The sequence below is a fragment of the Gobio gobio genome, assembly GCF_949357685.1.
Source record: "Gobio gobio genome assembly, chromosome: 20".
NCBI lineage: Eukaryota > Metazoa > Chordata > Actinopteri > Cypriniformes > Gobionidae > Gobio > Gobio gobio.
In genome coordinates, this window is record NC_137113.1 from 13949544 (window position 1) to 13964529 (window position 14986).

General features: G+C 41.2%; 1 protein-coding gene across 4 annotated transcripts in view; it reads left to right on the forward strand.

Moving 5' to 3' along the window:
- cep131 (centrosomal protein 131) overlaps positions 1 to 14986 on the forward strand; it is a 32304-nt gene that overhangs the window by 5337 nt on the left and 11981 nt on the right. For 2 of the 4 annotated variants that reach the window (XM_079845678.1, XM_079845681.1), the window contains exons 6-18: positions 6480 to 6584; positions 6751 to 6927; positions 7092 to 7209; positions 7320 to 7433; positions 7525 to 7678; positions 7832 to 7920; positions 8009 to 8188; positions 9629 to 9820; positions 9898 to 10035; positions 10188 to 10313; positions 12056 to 12172; positions 12565 to 12594; positions 14865 to 14967. In XM_079845678.1, the coding sequence (XP_079701804.1) occupies positions 6480 to 6584; positions 6751 to 6927; positions 7092 to 7209; positions 7320 to 7433; positions 7525 to 7678; positions 7832 to 7920; positions 8009 to 8188; positions 9629 to 9820; positions 9898 to 10035; positions 10188 to 10313; positions 12056 to 12172; positions 12565 to 12594; positions 14865 to 14967 (1643 nt within the window). The remainder of the gene's footprint in view (positions 1 to 6479; positions 6585 to 6750; positions 6928 to 7091; positions 7210 to 7319; positions 7434 to 7524; positions 7679 to 7831; positions 7921 to 8008; positions 8189 to 9628; positions 9821 to 9897; positions 10036 to 10187; positions 10314 to 12055; positions 12173 to 12564; positions 12595 to 14864; positions 14968 to 14986) is intronic. The other 2 variants (XM_079845679.1, XM_079845680.1) reach the window with 1 other exon arrangement.

Below are 14986 nucleotides of genomic sequence, written 5' to 3' on the forward strand. Positions count from 1 at the left end.
TGAATGGGAAATTGGCAAAAATATGAAAATACAGAGTTTTTTTGTGCGTACAATCTACAAATCAGCCAGGATGCAGAAAAAAAGGACTCCACAGTGAAGGGTGAATCTCTAAAACAATTAGAGTGCAAAACAGACAAAAAAAACTATCACACACAAAAACACAATTCGCTTTCGGAATGGCACGCGTTTATTTGTGCGTGCGTGTGTGTGTGAGGTTTTTTTTTGTCTGTTTTGCACTCTTTATGTTTTAGAGATTTAATTTCCTATGGGGGTCATTTTTGACCCGAAGGTCCTGAGTGTGACTCTGAGTGTGATTTTTTTTTTATTTTATTTTTTTATTTTTTTTATTTTTTACGACCACTTAGACTTTTCAAATCCTGTCCCCAATTTTTTGGGTGTTCATATACCAAGTACCAATAAAGTCACAAAGTTTCGGACCATTCCGATGAAGCTACGATTTAAAAAAAAAAATGTAATAAAACGCAAGATCCACTATAGTGGTAAAAATTTGCTATTGCGTGATAAAAATGCTCAATGTGTCAGCCGGATGGCACCGATCTCATTTAAAGGTCCCGTTCTTCGTGTTTTTTTGAAGCTTTGATTGTGTTTACAGTGTGCAATATAACATGTGTTCATGTTTCGCGTGTAAAAAAACACAGTATTTTTCACACAATTTACTTATCTGTGTACCGCTGTTTCCACTGTCCTAAAAACGGCTGGTGATTTCCTTGTGCTATGAAGTCCCTCCTTCAGAAACACGTAACGAGTTCTGATTGTGCAAGCGGTTCCTGTGCTGTGATTCGACCACAGCTTAGCGCACGTGAAAGCGGTTCCTGTGTTGTAATTTGACAGCAGTTTAGCGCACGTTGGAAAGGTCACGCCTCTTAACGGAGCGATGTATGCGTTCAATAATCTCTACAGCGTCCCTGGGAAAGCCAAACAAAGGTGATTTGACTCCTGGATGAAAATAACAGCGTCTCGATGACATGGCCATAAACACACTCAACGCAACAGTTCCTTTTCTCCACGCGACCGTCCGCTTCTCCACGTGGGACAGCAACAAGACCGCGCCCCCTTTTTCGCGTTTCTTTGTGGGCGGAGGTTAGTCTGTTCTACTGCTCTACTGACGTAATTAAAGAAGGAAGTACCAGGATGTAGTCCAAGCCAGCCGTTCGCTGTAGGCTTTGAAAGGGAACTTCTGTTAAATAAAATATCTCGCTTGGCATTGAACTTTGAGCTTTATAATTTTACAGGTATTATTTATGCTCTAACAGCAACATTACACACTAACTAAAGTTTGAACAATGGAATCGTGAAGAAGGGGACCTTTAAACAATTTCTTTCATGAGGCCTAGGCTTGACTCTAAAATGAAATACAGCTTTAATAAAAAAAATTATAAAATTATATAATATATATATATATATATATATATATAATATATATTACACTTTTTTATTATATTAAAAAAATGGGTCATAATTATTGCATAAATATTAATTATAAATCATAAAATTATCTCTAAACACCAAAAAAGAAAAGAGAAAATATTATTGAACAAAAATATATTTAATTGTTTTTACTCAAATCTTTTTTATCTTAATCCCGCCCTCCTGGTCATTTTTGACCCGAAGGTCCTGAGTGTGACCCATAAATGAAGTACCCCAGAGGGTTAAAAGACAACATTTCGGCTTTTTATGAACAACCTGGTAAGCACAACCTGGAGAACACACGCACTGTGTGTAAATGAAAGCTATCTGATTTATCAAAACGATTTCATTTACACTTGGGCACATAAATGTATCTCCACAAAACGGATATAAATCCAATCTTCATTTCCCGCACTATATGTAGTTCATGTCACTGAAAACAACAGATATGAGCTGTATTTTATTCATCATCACTGATCAGCTAATTTCAAAATCAAAGACCGCAATAGGACAGTTCGAGGCAGCAGCACTGGTCATAACATTCAGTTTTTTACTTTTAATGAAGATGATTGTGTTGAGCACCTGAGACTTACTTTCGGTTTAATTTGCGGTAGTTTGTGCGTTGGCTTGATGAAGAGATAACGTTGCTCGTCTGTGGCAATGCATGCTGCGCATAGCACTGTCATATCTGGCTATAACATGTCATATAGCCCATAACACTCACACGTTTATTCTTTAGCATTGTTGGGAGGAGTAAAATTTACAAATGGGGTTTCAACAACCAGATGCATTTAGACCTGTTCAGTTTCATCTGGAATACAGACCAGACCATCTCCTGAAGTGGCTTTTAGTATTTTCTATTTGTTCTAAATGCTCCTGTTGTCTTCTGTGCCCAGACTTGAATTTTGTTTGATACATTCAAGAAGCGTGTTTTCTTTGAGCAGGTAAAATGAAAGGTTCAGTTCATATAACTAACTGACAAAATTATACATGAGGATGCAGTGCATCGTCAATGCATTGATGCATCGTGATATCGAATTGAACCGAATCGTTGGCATGATCATCATAATCGAACCGAACCGTGAGACCAGTGTAGGTTCACACCCTTAATTCTAATGCAGTGCTAATCGACACAGCATTAATTACAGTATAGAATACTACAAAATATATTGTCTGCGGGGTCCGGCCGGGCTCAGCCCGAAGGAGCGACGTGGGGACATCTTCCCGTGGGCCCACCACTCACGGGAGGGACCGTAAGGGGCCGGTGCAAAGCGAATCGGGCAGCAGTCGAAGGCGGGGGCCTAGACGACCCGATCCCTGGACACGGAAACTGGCTCTTGGGACATGGAATGTCACCTCGCTGGCGGGGAAAGAGCCTGAGCTTGTGCGTGAGGTTGAGAGGTTCCGACTAGAGATAGTCGGAATCACCTCCACGCATGGCTTGGGCTCTGGAACCACACTCCTCGAGAGGGGATGGACTCTTTACCACTCTGGAGTTGCCCATGGTGAGAGGCGGCGAGCTGGTGTGGGTTTGCTTATAGCCCCCCAGCTCTGCTGCCATGTGTTGGAGTTTACCCCGGTGAACGAGAGGGTCGTTTCCCTGCGGCTTCGGCTCGGGGATAGGTCTCTCACTGTTGTGTGTGCCTACGGGCCGAACGGCAGTGCAGAGTACCCGACCTTCTTGGAGTCTCTGGGAGGGGTGCTGGAGAGTGCTCCGACTGGGGACTCCGTCGTTCTACTGGGGGACTTCAATGCCCACGTGGGCAATGACAGTGAAACCTGGAGGGGCGTGATTGGGAGGAACGGCCCCCCTGATCTGAACCCGAGTGGTGTTCAGTTATTGGACTTCTGTGCTAGTTACAGTTTGTCCATAACGAACACCATGTTCAAGCAATAAGGGTGTCCATCAGTGCACATGGCACCAGGACACCCTAGGTCGTAGGTCAATGATCGACTTTGTGGTCGTTTCATCTGATCTGCGGCCGTATGTCTTGGACACTCGTGTGAAGAGAGGGGCGGAGCTGTCAACTGATCACCACCTGGTGGTGAGTTGGATCCGATGGCGGGGGAGGAAGCTGGACAGACCCGGTAGACCCAAGCGTACTGTGAGGGTCTGCTGGGAACGTTTGGCCGAGTCTCCTGTCAGAGAGATCTTCAACTCCTGCCTCCGGCAGAGCTTCGACCGGATCCCGAGGGAGGCTGGAGATATTGAGTCCGATTCAAGATTCAAGATTTCAAGAGTTTTATTTGTCACATACACAGTTATATACACAATATACAACTGGCAGTGAAATGTAAACAGGTCCGCTCCATGGACAGTGCAAATAACAGTTACAAGAAATTAAAATAGAAATAGAATAAAATTAGAATAAAAAGTATTAACATAAGTAGGATTATAAATAAATCAAGAGTGGACCAAGAGTGGACCACGAGTGGACCATGTTCTCCACCTCCATTGTCAAAGCGGCTGCTCGGAGCTGTGGACGCAAGGTCTCCGGTGCCTGTCGAGGCGGCAATCCCCGAACCCGGTGGTGGACACCGGAAGTAAGGGATGCCGTCAAGCTGAAGAAGGAGTCCTATCGGGCCTGGCTGGCTTGTGGGACTCCTGAGGCAGCTGACAGGTACCGACAGGCTAAACGGACTGCAGCCCGGGTGGTCGTGGAGGCAAAAACTCGGGCGTTCCATGGCCTCAGGAGTTCGGTGAGGCCATGGAAAAAGACTATTGGCTGGCCTCGAAGAGATTCTGGCAAACCGTCCGGCGCCTCAGGAGGGGGAAGCAGTGCCCTACCAACGCTGTTTACAGTGGCGATGGGCGGCTGTTGACCTCGACTGGGGATGTTGTCGGACGGTGGAAGGAATACTTCGAGGATCTCCTCAATCCCGCCGTCACGTCTTCCATTGAGGAAGCAGAGGCTGGGGGCTCAGAGGAGGACTCGTCCATCACCCGGGCTGAAGTCACCGAGGTGGTCAAGAAACTCCTCGGTGGCAAGGCACCGGGGGTGGATGAGATCCGCCCTGAGTACCTCAAGTCTCTGGATGTTGTGGGGCTGTCTTGGCTGACACGCTTCTGCGGCATCGCGTGGCGGTCGGGGACAGTGCCTCTGGGATGGCAGACCGGGGTGGTGGTCCCTCTTTTTAAGAAGGGGGACCGGAGGGTGTGTTCCAACTATAGGGGGATCACACTTCTCAGCCTCCCCGGGAAAGTCTATGCCAGGGTACTGGAGAGGAGAATCCGGCCGATAGTGGAACCTCGGATTCAGGAGGAACAGTGTGGTTTTCGTCCTGGTCGCGGAACACTGGACCAGCTCTATACCCTCTACAGGGTGCTGGAGGGTTCATGGGAGTTTGCCCAACCAGTCCACATTTGTTTTGTGGATTTGGAGAAGGCATTCGACTGTGTCCCTCGCGGCGTCCTGTGGAGGGTGCTCTGGGAGTATGGGGTCCGGGGTCCTTTGCTGAGGGCTGTCCGGTCCCTGTATGACCGAAGCAGGAGTTTGGTCCGCATTGCCGGCAGTAAGTCAGACTTGTTCCCGGTGCATGTTGGACTCCGGCAGGGCTGCCCTTTGTCGCCGGTTCTGTTCATAATTTTTATGGACAGAATTTCTAGGCGCAGCCAGGGGCCGGAGGGTGTCAGGTTTGGGGACCACACGGTTTCGTCTCTGCTCTTTGCAGATGACGTTGTCGTGTTGGCCCCTTCTAACCAGGACCTTCAGCATGCATTGGGACGGTTTGCAGCCGAGTGTGAAGCGGCTGGGATGAGGATCAGCACCTCCAAATCCGAGGCCATGGTCCTCAGTCGGAAAAGGGTGGCTTGCCCACTCCAGGTTGGTGGAGAGTTCCTGCCCCAAGTGGAGGAGTTTAAGTATCTAGGGGTCTTGTTCACGAGTGAGGGGAGGATGGAACGGGAGATTGACAGACGGATCGGTGCAGCTTCTGCAGTAATGCGGTCGATGTACCGGTCTGTCGTGGTGAAGAAAGAGCTAAGCCGTAAGGCGAAGCTCTCGATTTACCGGTCAATCTACGTTCCTACTCTCACCTATGGTCATGAGCTTTGGGTCATGACCGAAAGGACAAGATCCCGGATACAGGCGGCCGAAAGGAGCTTTCTCCGCAGGGTGGCTGGGCGCTCCCTTAGAGATAGGGTGAGAAGCTCAGTCACTCGGGAGGAACTCGGAGTAGAGCCGCTGCTCCTCCACATCGAGAGGGGACAGCTGAGGTGGCTCGGGCATCTGTTCCGGATGCCTCCTGAACGCCTTCCCGGGAAGGTGTTTCGGGCATGTCCAACCGGGAGGAGGCCCCGGGGAAGACCGAGGACACGCTGGAGGGATTATGTCTCCCGGCTGGCCTTGGAACGCCTCGGTGTCCCCCCGGAAGAGCTAGAGGAAGTGTCTAGGGAGAGGGAAGTCTGGGCATCTCTGCTTAGACTGCTGCCGGCCCCGGATAAGCGGAAGTGGATGGATGGAATATATTGTCTGCCTCATTCTGTGATAAGAAGCCGCTTGAAATGCCAAATGGAAGTTATTTCATACACTTGACTGACGTTATGAAGCGAGTTTAGGGTAAAAACTTAATGATTTGAATGTTTTGCTTTTCAAATGCACATCATAAGTATTTTGAAAGATCGAGCTCTGTGTGTTGTGACACATTCCTCCCATAACCATCATTAAAATGTAGTGTGACTTATGCTACAGTAGACCTTCTGTTGGCTTGGACTAGATGGGATAGACTTTTCTGCTCTCGTGCATCGATGAGCCTTGGGCGCCAAACACCCCGTTTGTGGTTTGCCATAACAATTAGGCCCTTGTCAAAATCGCTCCGATCTTTATTCCTGTCTATTTCTCCTGCATCCAACATGTTGATTACGAGAACTGATTGTTTGCTAACCAACTAATCTACCCAGACCTTAATATGTGGCTTTGTTAGGAGATGCTCAATATTCACTTCACCTGTGACTGGTCCTAATGTTTGGCTCATCAGTGTATATTAATATAATTAATAATTATATTATGCAAAATGTATTTGAATATGTAGGATGTCTGTGTGACTTACAGGAGCAATAAAGCAGCTGTGGGCAACTCGGTGACCACCATCCTCCATAACAACCACTCAGAGAAGCCCCTCACTCCCAAGAGCTCCAATCAGAAACCCTCCTTCAAGTAGGTTCATTATGACCGTTGAATGATTGCACCGCTCTGTGAACTAATCTTAGACCTAAGTCCTCTAAAAAAAGGCTCTATTTTGCTTGAGTATGCCGTTTCCAGGCTTAAACATTTACTGTTAAAACAAACATTTACAGTGTTCTCACTCTCTCTGTTTTAACAGTAACATAATCAAAGCCACGGTAAATGATGATTCGACTCTAGATGTGAGTGGTTCTCTTACTAAGTCTCAGAAGAATTTCTCTTCTGCGTCATCGAGCTCCAACAACAATGCCCCCCGTAGTCCCCGAAGCCCAGGTCAGCCACGCAGACGAGAGGTGACTGAGGAGGAGGCCGAAAGGTCAGCAGCGTTTTACAGCCCTCATATGTTTCCAATTGAGTTGTTTTTTTTACGTGATCATCTTCGTACAAATGTTTGATTGGCCTATGAGTAAGTTCAGACTGTTCCAAATGGCTTTTATACATGGTTGAATACAGTACAGTTATAAACTTTTTTTTTCACAGGTATATTCAGCAGGTGAACCATGCTGCTATTATCATCCAGCGTTGGTTTCGTCGCCATGCCAACAGAAAGCGGGCCAATGAGAATACAATCAAACACATCCTAGCATCCAAAAAGAAGGTAATGAGGATAATATCTTTAATTAAAATTATATTATATTAAAACCCTGATAGCACACGTACATCACAGAGACCTCTATTTGATGTCTGCATTTGATGTATTTGTCCTAGGAGAGAGAGCAGAGGGCAGAGGAGGAAAAAAACACAGAGTCATTGAAGAAGGAAGATGACCGAAAACGCATCAGGGAGGAGAAAGCTCGCCTGGCTCGGCTTACCGCCATACAGGTACAGTGTAGTTTGCACTGCTATTGTAATTTGTGTTGGCTAAGTCGTTGTTTTCTGACGTATTATTGCATAATTTGTGCATCCAAAACAGGAGCTTCAGCAGAAAAGAGCCCAACGTGCTGCAGAGGTACAACAGATCGCAGAGGAGGAGGTAGAGACTCTAAGACAAGCTGGGAAAGTGGGCCGTAAAAAACTCGCCAAGAGTTCACCCACTTCTCCCATTGACGTCAAGGCTAAGAACACAGGTGTGCACTACTCAGGGTCTCTGATCAAACTCAATTTCCTGTACCTTATTCTGTATTCTTTTTGGGTAGATCTTAGAAAAAAATATTGTGGTCACCCCATAAGTCACATAAGTACATTTTAGGTAGTCACAACGTTTGGCATTTATTCTTCAGATTCTAATGTAAATGATCTGGATGATGTGACGAGTTTGAGGGCCACGTCACCTGTTGGTTCTGTGTGCAGAGGATCTCAGTGTTCTCAGGTAACCACTTAAAACACACTGGCCATAATTTCACCAGCTGTGAAGAAAAATGAAAGTGTTTGCTCATTACTTCACTTCATGCCCTAAGGAGATCCTCCAGAGGTCTGTGAGCATGGAGGACCAGCGGCAGGGAGCTCCATCGAGCAGGGCGCAGTCAAAAACCACTCTGAATGATCTCCTAGACACACTGAAGCTCTTAGAAGAGGAGCCAGAGAGACTGTCAGAGCCCAAGAGCTACAGGAAGGACAAGTATGCATGGATTGACAAGGTGAATTGACACTCTTATCTTCAGTTCTATACACTACCGTTCAAACGTTTGGGGGTGGTAAAGTTTGTTTTTAATGTTTTTGAAAGAAGTTTCTTAAACTCACCAAGGCTGCATTTATTTGATCAAAAATCCAGTAAGACTGTCTATTTTAATATCCTCCTGGGACCCAGGAATAGACTTTTGTCCACTGTAGTGGACATTATATTTTAGTGAATTTCACTGACATCATACATGTCACAGTCTGGATGTCCTGTAAAAAGCACATTTGAGGCTTTGCAACGATCCCAAATGTTTGGAGGTTTCACCAGGACAACAACTTCTTCTTGGTCTTTAAAAACGGTTGACATTAATGTTTAGCACTCTTATGGAAATATGATATTTTTTGATTATAATTTAAATCGGATACATTTTCAAATTGTTTGTTATAAATTAACATCTCAGGAAAATGTTATGGGGTTTCTAATCAAAATATGATTTTCTGTTACAAAACAGGGCATTGATTTCAGACATTTCCACTGTAGTGGACACCAGGATTTCAATCATGTTTATCAGGCATTTTGGAGACATAAGTGAATAGGGAAAGAAATTGCATATCAATATTCCTATGAAATATTAGATATTATTATGAAAATGTTGCCAGTTATTACTCCCATTATTACACTTCTTTTTGTATTACATGTTGCACCAAGAACACATTAATATGCAAATTAGATGCAGTGTAGAGATGCATTGTATTGAATGGGAAAATCCAAGTATGGCCATTTTACTCACATATTGCATAAAGTAAAATGGCATATCAATGCATTTCATTTTGTCTTTCATATCATAATTCAGAATCATCTTTAAACAAAGTTTGTTTTAAAAAATCCTGAAACCTAAAAATGTATTGGTGAATGAAAAATAAATCCCATTGTTTTTGCCTATACATGCAATTTCATGTCATTTTTATTTTTTAAACAACTGAGTCCTGGTGTCAACTACAGAGGACATATCATAACATATGAATAAAATATCATTTCTAAATCTAACCCTAATACTAAATTCAAAACACTTTTTTTTTCTGGGTCCCAGAAAATTCAGCGTCATATGATCCTTCAGAAATCATTCTAATATGCTGATTTGCTACTCAAAAACATAATTATTAATATTATTCTTATTAATGTTGAAACCGCTTAATATTTTTGTAGAAGCTGTGATGCATGTTTTTAAGATTCTTTGAAGAAAATAAAGTTCAAAATAACAGCATTTGTTTGAAATGGAAATCTTTTGTAAAATTATGAATGTTTTTCCTGTCATTTGATCAATTTAATGTATCCTTAATTAATAAAATTTTATAAAAAATAAAAAAAATCTAATTGACCACAAACTTTTAAACAACAGTGTGTAAATTACCTTTTTTTTTTTATGATTGACTAACCTTCACATACATTTTCTTCTTAGGATGGAGACTCCAACTCCCTGACGACTGATAACGTGGAGCGGCACAGGCAGCTGAGTCAGACTCCAGCCCTTCCAGATGGGGGCGCTCTTCTTTCAGAAGCCAAACTGCAGAGTATTATGAGCTTCCTGGATGAGATGGAGAAGTCCGAGCAGGAGAGACCACGCTCGGTCACCTCTGGATCACATAGAGAGGTAAACATTTGAACCAACTATATGAAGTTGAGTTTTATATTATATCAGCACTGAATTTTACATTCATGTATGTGTAGGTGGTGTTGTCAGAGGAAGATCTTGCAGTTGTGGAACAAGCCTCGGCCACAGCTGCTGAGGTCACCGGCTCTATGATGAGACTCAAACTGGAGCTAGATGAGAAAAAACGCACCGTCAATATGCTACAAACAGCGCTGGTAAAAACAAACACACACATATATTATCATCTGTATGTTTCAGAATACTCTGCACAATGACATTTACATATGTTCATGCACAGTATGCAACAGATGGACTGAATAGCGCTGCCTGAGACTAATTTGTAAATGTGAATGATGTGTGTCTTTAGGCCCAGCAGAGGGAGCTGACGATCCGGCATGTGAAGGAGACAGAGAAAGAGCTCAATCATACGTTCCAGTCACAGAAACAGCAGTATGAAGCTACAATACAGAGACACTTGACGTTTATAGACCAGGTATTAATCTCAAGCATAGAGACACCAGACATTTAAAGACAAGACAATAGCCTCTATATACAGACCATCAACGAGTGCATCTCTGATCTTGTGTGAGTGGAGGCGGGCTAATTTGCATAATCCTAGAACACATTACTAAATGAGGCAACGGTGTAGAGTTACATTCAAGCTATTTTAAGGCATGACGGTTTTTTTTTTTTTCAAAGAAAAAAACATTTAAATATGTAATTTTGGTGATCAAAAATGAGTTTTAAGGGATAAAATTATTGACTACTGGGGTACTTTAAAATAGCGTGGATGTTAGGGATGTTAAATACCTTTTTCGTTATTTAGGGATGTTTACATTAATAACTGTAAAGAAACTGTAAGTCGTTTATAGAAGTGTTATTGACATTAGGACAGAGCTGTCCTGGTCTCTGTCTGCCATTGTCTGTGATGTTTGTATACTGTAATATTTACTAGTAAATAGTAGGCCACTAGGTACTTAATTTAATTCATAAAAACAACCATATTATATATTTTTTTTATATGAAAATATTTCCCACAAATGATTTGCTGTGTATTTTCTGGTAATCAAATGAAGGTAAAATACATTCATTTAATTTATCTTTTAATTGAATTAGTGCTGCACAACTGAGCTTTTATACTGTTAAAATTAAAACATGAAGAAAATGTTTTATTTGTTAAAATAAAGTTTTGGTAATTTATCACTTTATTGTTAGTATTATTATTACATTGAGACGTATCTTAAATTCTACTGTACAACAGTGACGTGTTTGTCAACTTTTATTTTGACGGTTGCCGTGAAGACCTTTTGAGTTTGTGTGTTTATGACATGACTAGTTTTTCTCAAAAGAAGCGGTAAAATGCTCATAAAGTGACCCAGTGGCTCTGGAAATGATGTTCATGCGTTCATGTCCTCATATGAGACGGCAGAGTTGGAAACATGCGACTGTCATGCACGAGTGTGTGTGTGGGGTAAACCGCACGTATTAGGCATTCATTCGCATGGAGACACGCAGGATTCGTATTTAAATAGTCTTTTTACTGTTTAATATTCACAGACATTAGTTTATATCACCAGATGCGTTCTCAGGTACCGAAATTTGGTACAGATTGATTTAATGTGAATCGGTACTCGGTAGTACCGACGTAATTCGGTCGGTGCACTTAAAAGTACCGAGTTCAGTACCCAACCCTAGTGGATGTACACAATATATTTTTGCATATAGAAATGTAGTCCTTTAAAAATATTCATGGATTATTAAAAAGAAAATATTCTATGCAATTACAAAATGTACAAATGTTCATAAGGATCTAAAAAAAAAAAAAAAAGATATTAACACTTTTATTAGCAAAGATGCATTAAATTGATCAGAAATTACAGTAAAGACATTTCTAATATCACAAAAGTTCAAAGACATTCAAAGAATGATGAAAAAAGCACCACTTTTTTCCACAAAAATATTAAGCAGCATTGATAAAAATAAGAAATGTTTCTTAAACAGCAAGTCCGCATATTAGAATGCTTTCTGAAGGATCATGTGACAGTAATGGTTTTAAAATTTATTAAAATAGTTTTAGTTGATTTTAAATTGTAATAATATTTCTGCTTTATATAATATCACTGTTTTACTGTATTTCTGATCAAATAAAATCAACCAATGTGACACAGTGACATTTTAGTCGTACTGCTAGATGAGGTTGTATTAATGCTGTATTAATGTGTCTCTTTCTTTCAGCTGATTGACGATAAAAAGGCCCTGAGTGAAAAGTGCGAGGAAGTAGTAGGAGAACTCAAGCAGGTGGACCAGAAATACACTAAGAAGATCGCTCAGATGCAGGAGCAACATGAGCTGGTGAGTTGAGTTTTAATAAAGGTCTTGAGATTTTGGTGCAGGGATCCTATCGTGGACCTGCTGCAGAGGAGGTGCCTCAGGGTCTGAGCAGTTTTTGCATCAACTTTGGCCACAAGGGGGCGATTGGCCTTAAAATGTCTGTTTAAGTGTATTGTGGTGTCTCAGTCAAACGTGTGCTGGTTTCAACATGTCTTATTTTCCCTGTGGTTTGTGGTTTCCTCTGCTGCTGCCATTAACTGTATTACTGCACACAGTCTTGATTATGTTTGTATCAACTTGTGCACACCATCAACTGCATGTCCGCTTGCTGCGTTGCTTTTGCCACGGCTAACTGTTTCTCTTTCTGCATTTGTTGTGCGTTTCTCTCTTTCTCTCCTTCCGTCTGCTTGTAGGTGTGGCAAATTCTGGGTCCCATGTGCGAGGTAACTCTTGTTTTTCTTTCTAACCCCTCATCACTCCATTGTTCTGGCATTTTTCCATTCTTTTATTCCTCTCTCAATGCTAACTTGCAGACAGCTTCACTTTGCTTCGAGCCATTAACCTTGCATGCTTTTTTTTACACTTCAAGGAACCAGCAGTTCTTGTAAGGCAGCAAAAATAGTCTGATTTTGCATAAAAGAAACGCTACACTTGAGCTGCTTTGCCTTTGTCATAACACATCACTGTGCAGTGCAAGTGGCTGTATATAAATGGTTAGATATTTACAGACCAGTTTCAATTCAGTATGCAAATTTGGTGTGTGTGACATCGTCATTTAAAATGGTACAATGCTGAGGATTCCATTAGTGTATTTTGGCGTTCCCATTGCTTTGGCACTTGCTATATTGATTTGCATTCAAGCTGGAAACAAAATATAGAAGAAAAAAACGATAAAATAAGATATCATGTCGTCTGTACATTTGAACGTTTCTGCCTGAATTAATTCCAGAAGTTTAATACTTTTATTCTCATGTTCCATTCATTCATTATTCATCATTCTGTTCCATTATTTGCTCTAGTGAATCCTCAATAACATGAAAAGATGCACAGATCAAATTATAACAGTATAACAACTGTAACATGAGGGATCAGTTGTATAAACACACGCACAAGACAGAAATATCCTCCTGAGACCCAGATTAGAGGTTTTGCCTCTGTAGAGGACATTAAAAACTGTGTATGTTGTAAGAGAAATTCGTTAAATAGTCTGGATATTCTTATGAAAATATTATTACACGTCTTTTTACATTACAACACCTTAATATGCAAATTAGATAGTGTATAGATGCATTGCCGATAGAATAGGAATGGCATTTATGGCCATGTTTACACATATTGCATAAAGTAAAATGGTATATCAAATTATTCTGTATCTTTCATAACATTGAGAATCATCTTTATACAAAGTTTGGATTAAAAAAAAAAAAAAACTTGAATAGACAAACAATGGGATTTTTTTTTTTGTCATTCACCAAACAATTTTTATGCTTCATGTCTTTTAATTTTCTCAATAAAGGGGTTCTGGTGTCCTCTACAGAGCAGAGGATATAGCGTAGCCTTTTTTTTAAACTTTTTTTTATGCTCCAAATAATAATAATAAAAATGTAAAAAAAATCTAAATTCACAAAACCTTTTTTTCTGGTTCTCAGGAAGATTACATGTTAAAACACTAGTAACGGATTAAAGCAGTGTAAAGGCAGACTAATAGATGAATAGACAATTTGTAGCAAATTTTTTTTGAAATTCCAATTATTGGTAAACCCTCAGTGATTTGGATTTCTGGAACCGGGCCTGCCAACTAGCAGTTAGGGGTAATCTGTCTCATTTAAATCAGATTCAAATTAGGCCCATGTAAATGACTTTTTGAATTTATGACTCGTCTTGAAGAGAAAAATTACCTGTAAAACTAGTCTAAGCAGTTTATGCAACCAGCCAATGGTTGATGCATAAACCTATTTAGCGACTTCACTTATTTAGTTTCTTTTTAGATGCAGCACAGTAAATGAGAACATCCCCATAGTTATCATTTTAGTTCTCATGCAATAAATGAGTATTCTGTGTTATCAATCCAGACCTGTACGAGTTAATTTTTTTCCCATGGAGCACAAAAGAAGACAAACAAATCAGTCATCACTACTTCTCTCTTGAACTTTTATAAATGCACCAAGGAGGGCTAAAATGGATGCCAGGATTTTCTGTGTGTGATGATATACTGTATGTTTAGATCTACACCACTGTTCAAAAGTTTGGGGTCAGTAAAAAATGTTTTAATGCATTCTGTTATTTAGCAAGAATACATTAAATTGATCAAAATTCACGATTTCAAACAGAACCTGGGGCTGGATTTTTCCTTTTAACATTGTTAAATGTTTTTTTCCTGAGAAGAAAATGACAGGCTTTGGTGTTGTTTGATTGAAAATCGAGTATTGCTGAGGACTAAATGAAAAACACCTCAAAGCCCATCTTTTTTCGCTGCCTGCAATTACTTTAGCTATCGTAATAAGCTCGCAGACTATTTTACTTTTGTCATGACTGGCTTGCCGGCACTTAGCGTCGTGTTTTTAATGTGCCGTGTTAAGTAAAAATAGTTATTTTAAAAGAGCCTGTCTCAAGATGTAGCAGTGTTTCGCATTCATTTGTGCTCATTCTGGTGATGGTGATGTTTTTTTCTTTGTGTTTAACCGTCTTTCTATCCCTCTCTTCCTCCACACAGGAGATTAAGAAGCTAAAAGAGTTAATGAGTGCCACAGAAAAGATCCGCCGGGAGAAATGGATCGATGAGAAGACCAAAAAGATCAAGGAGATCACTGTGAAAGGTCAGCAGAGTTCAACAAC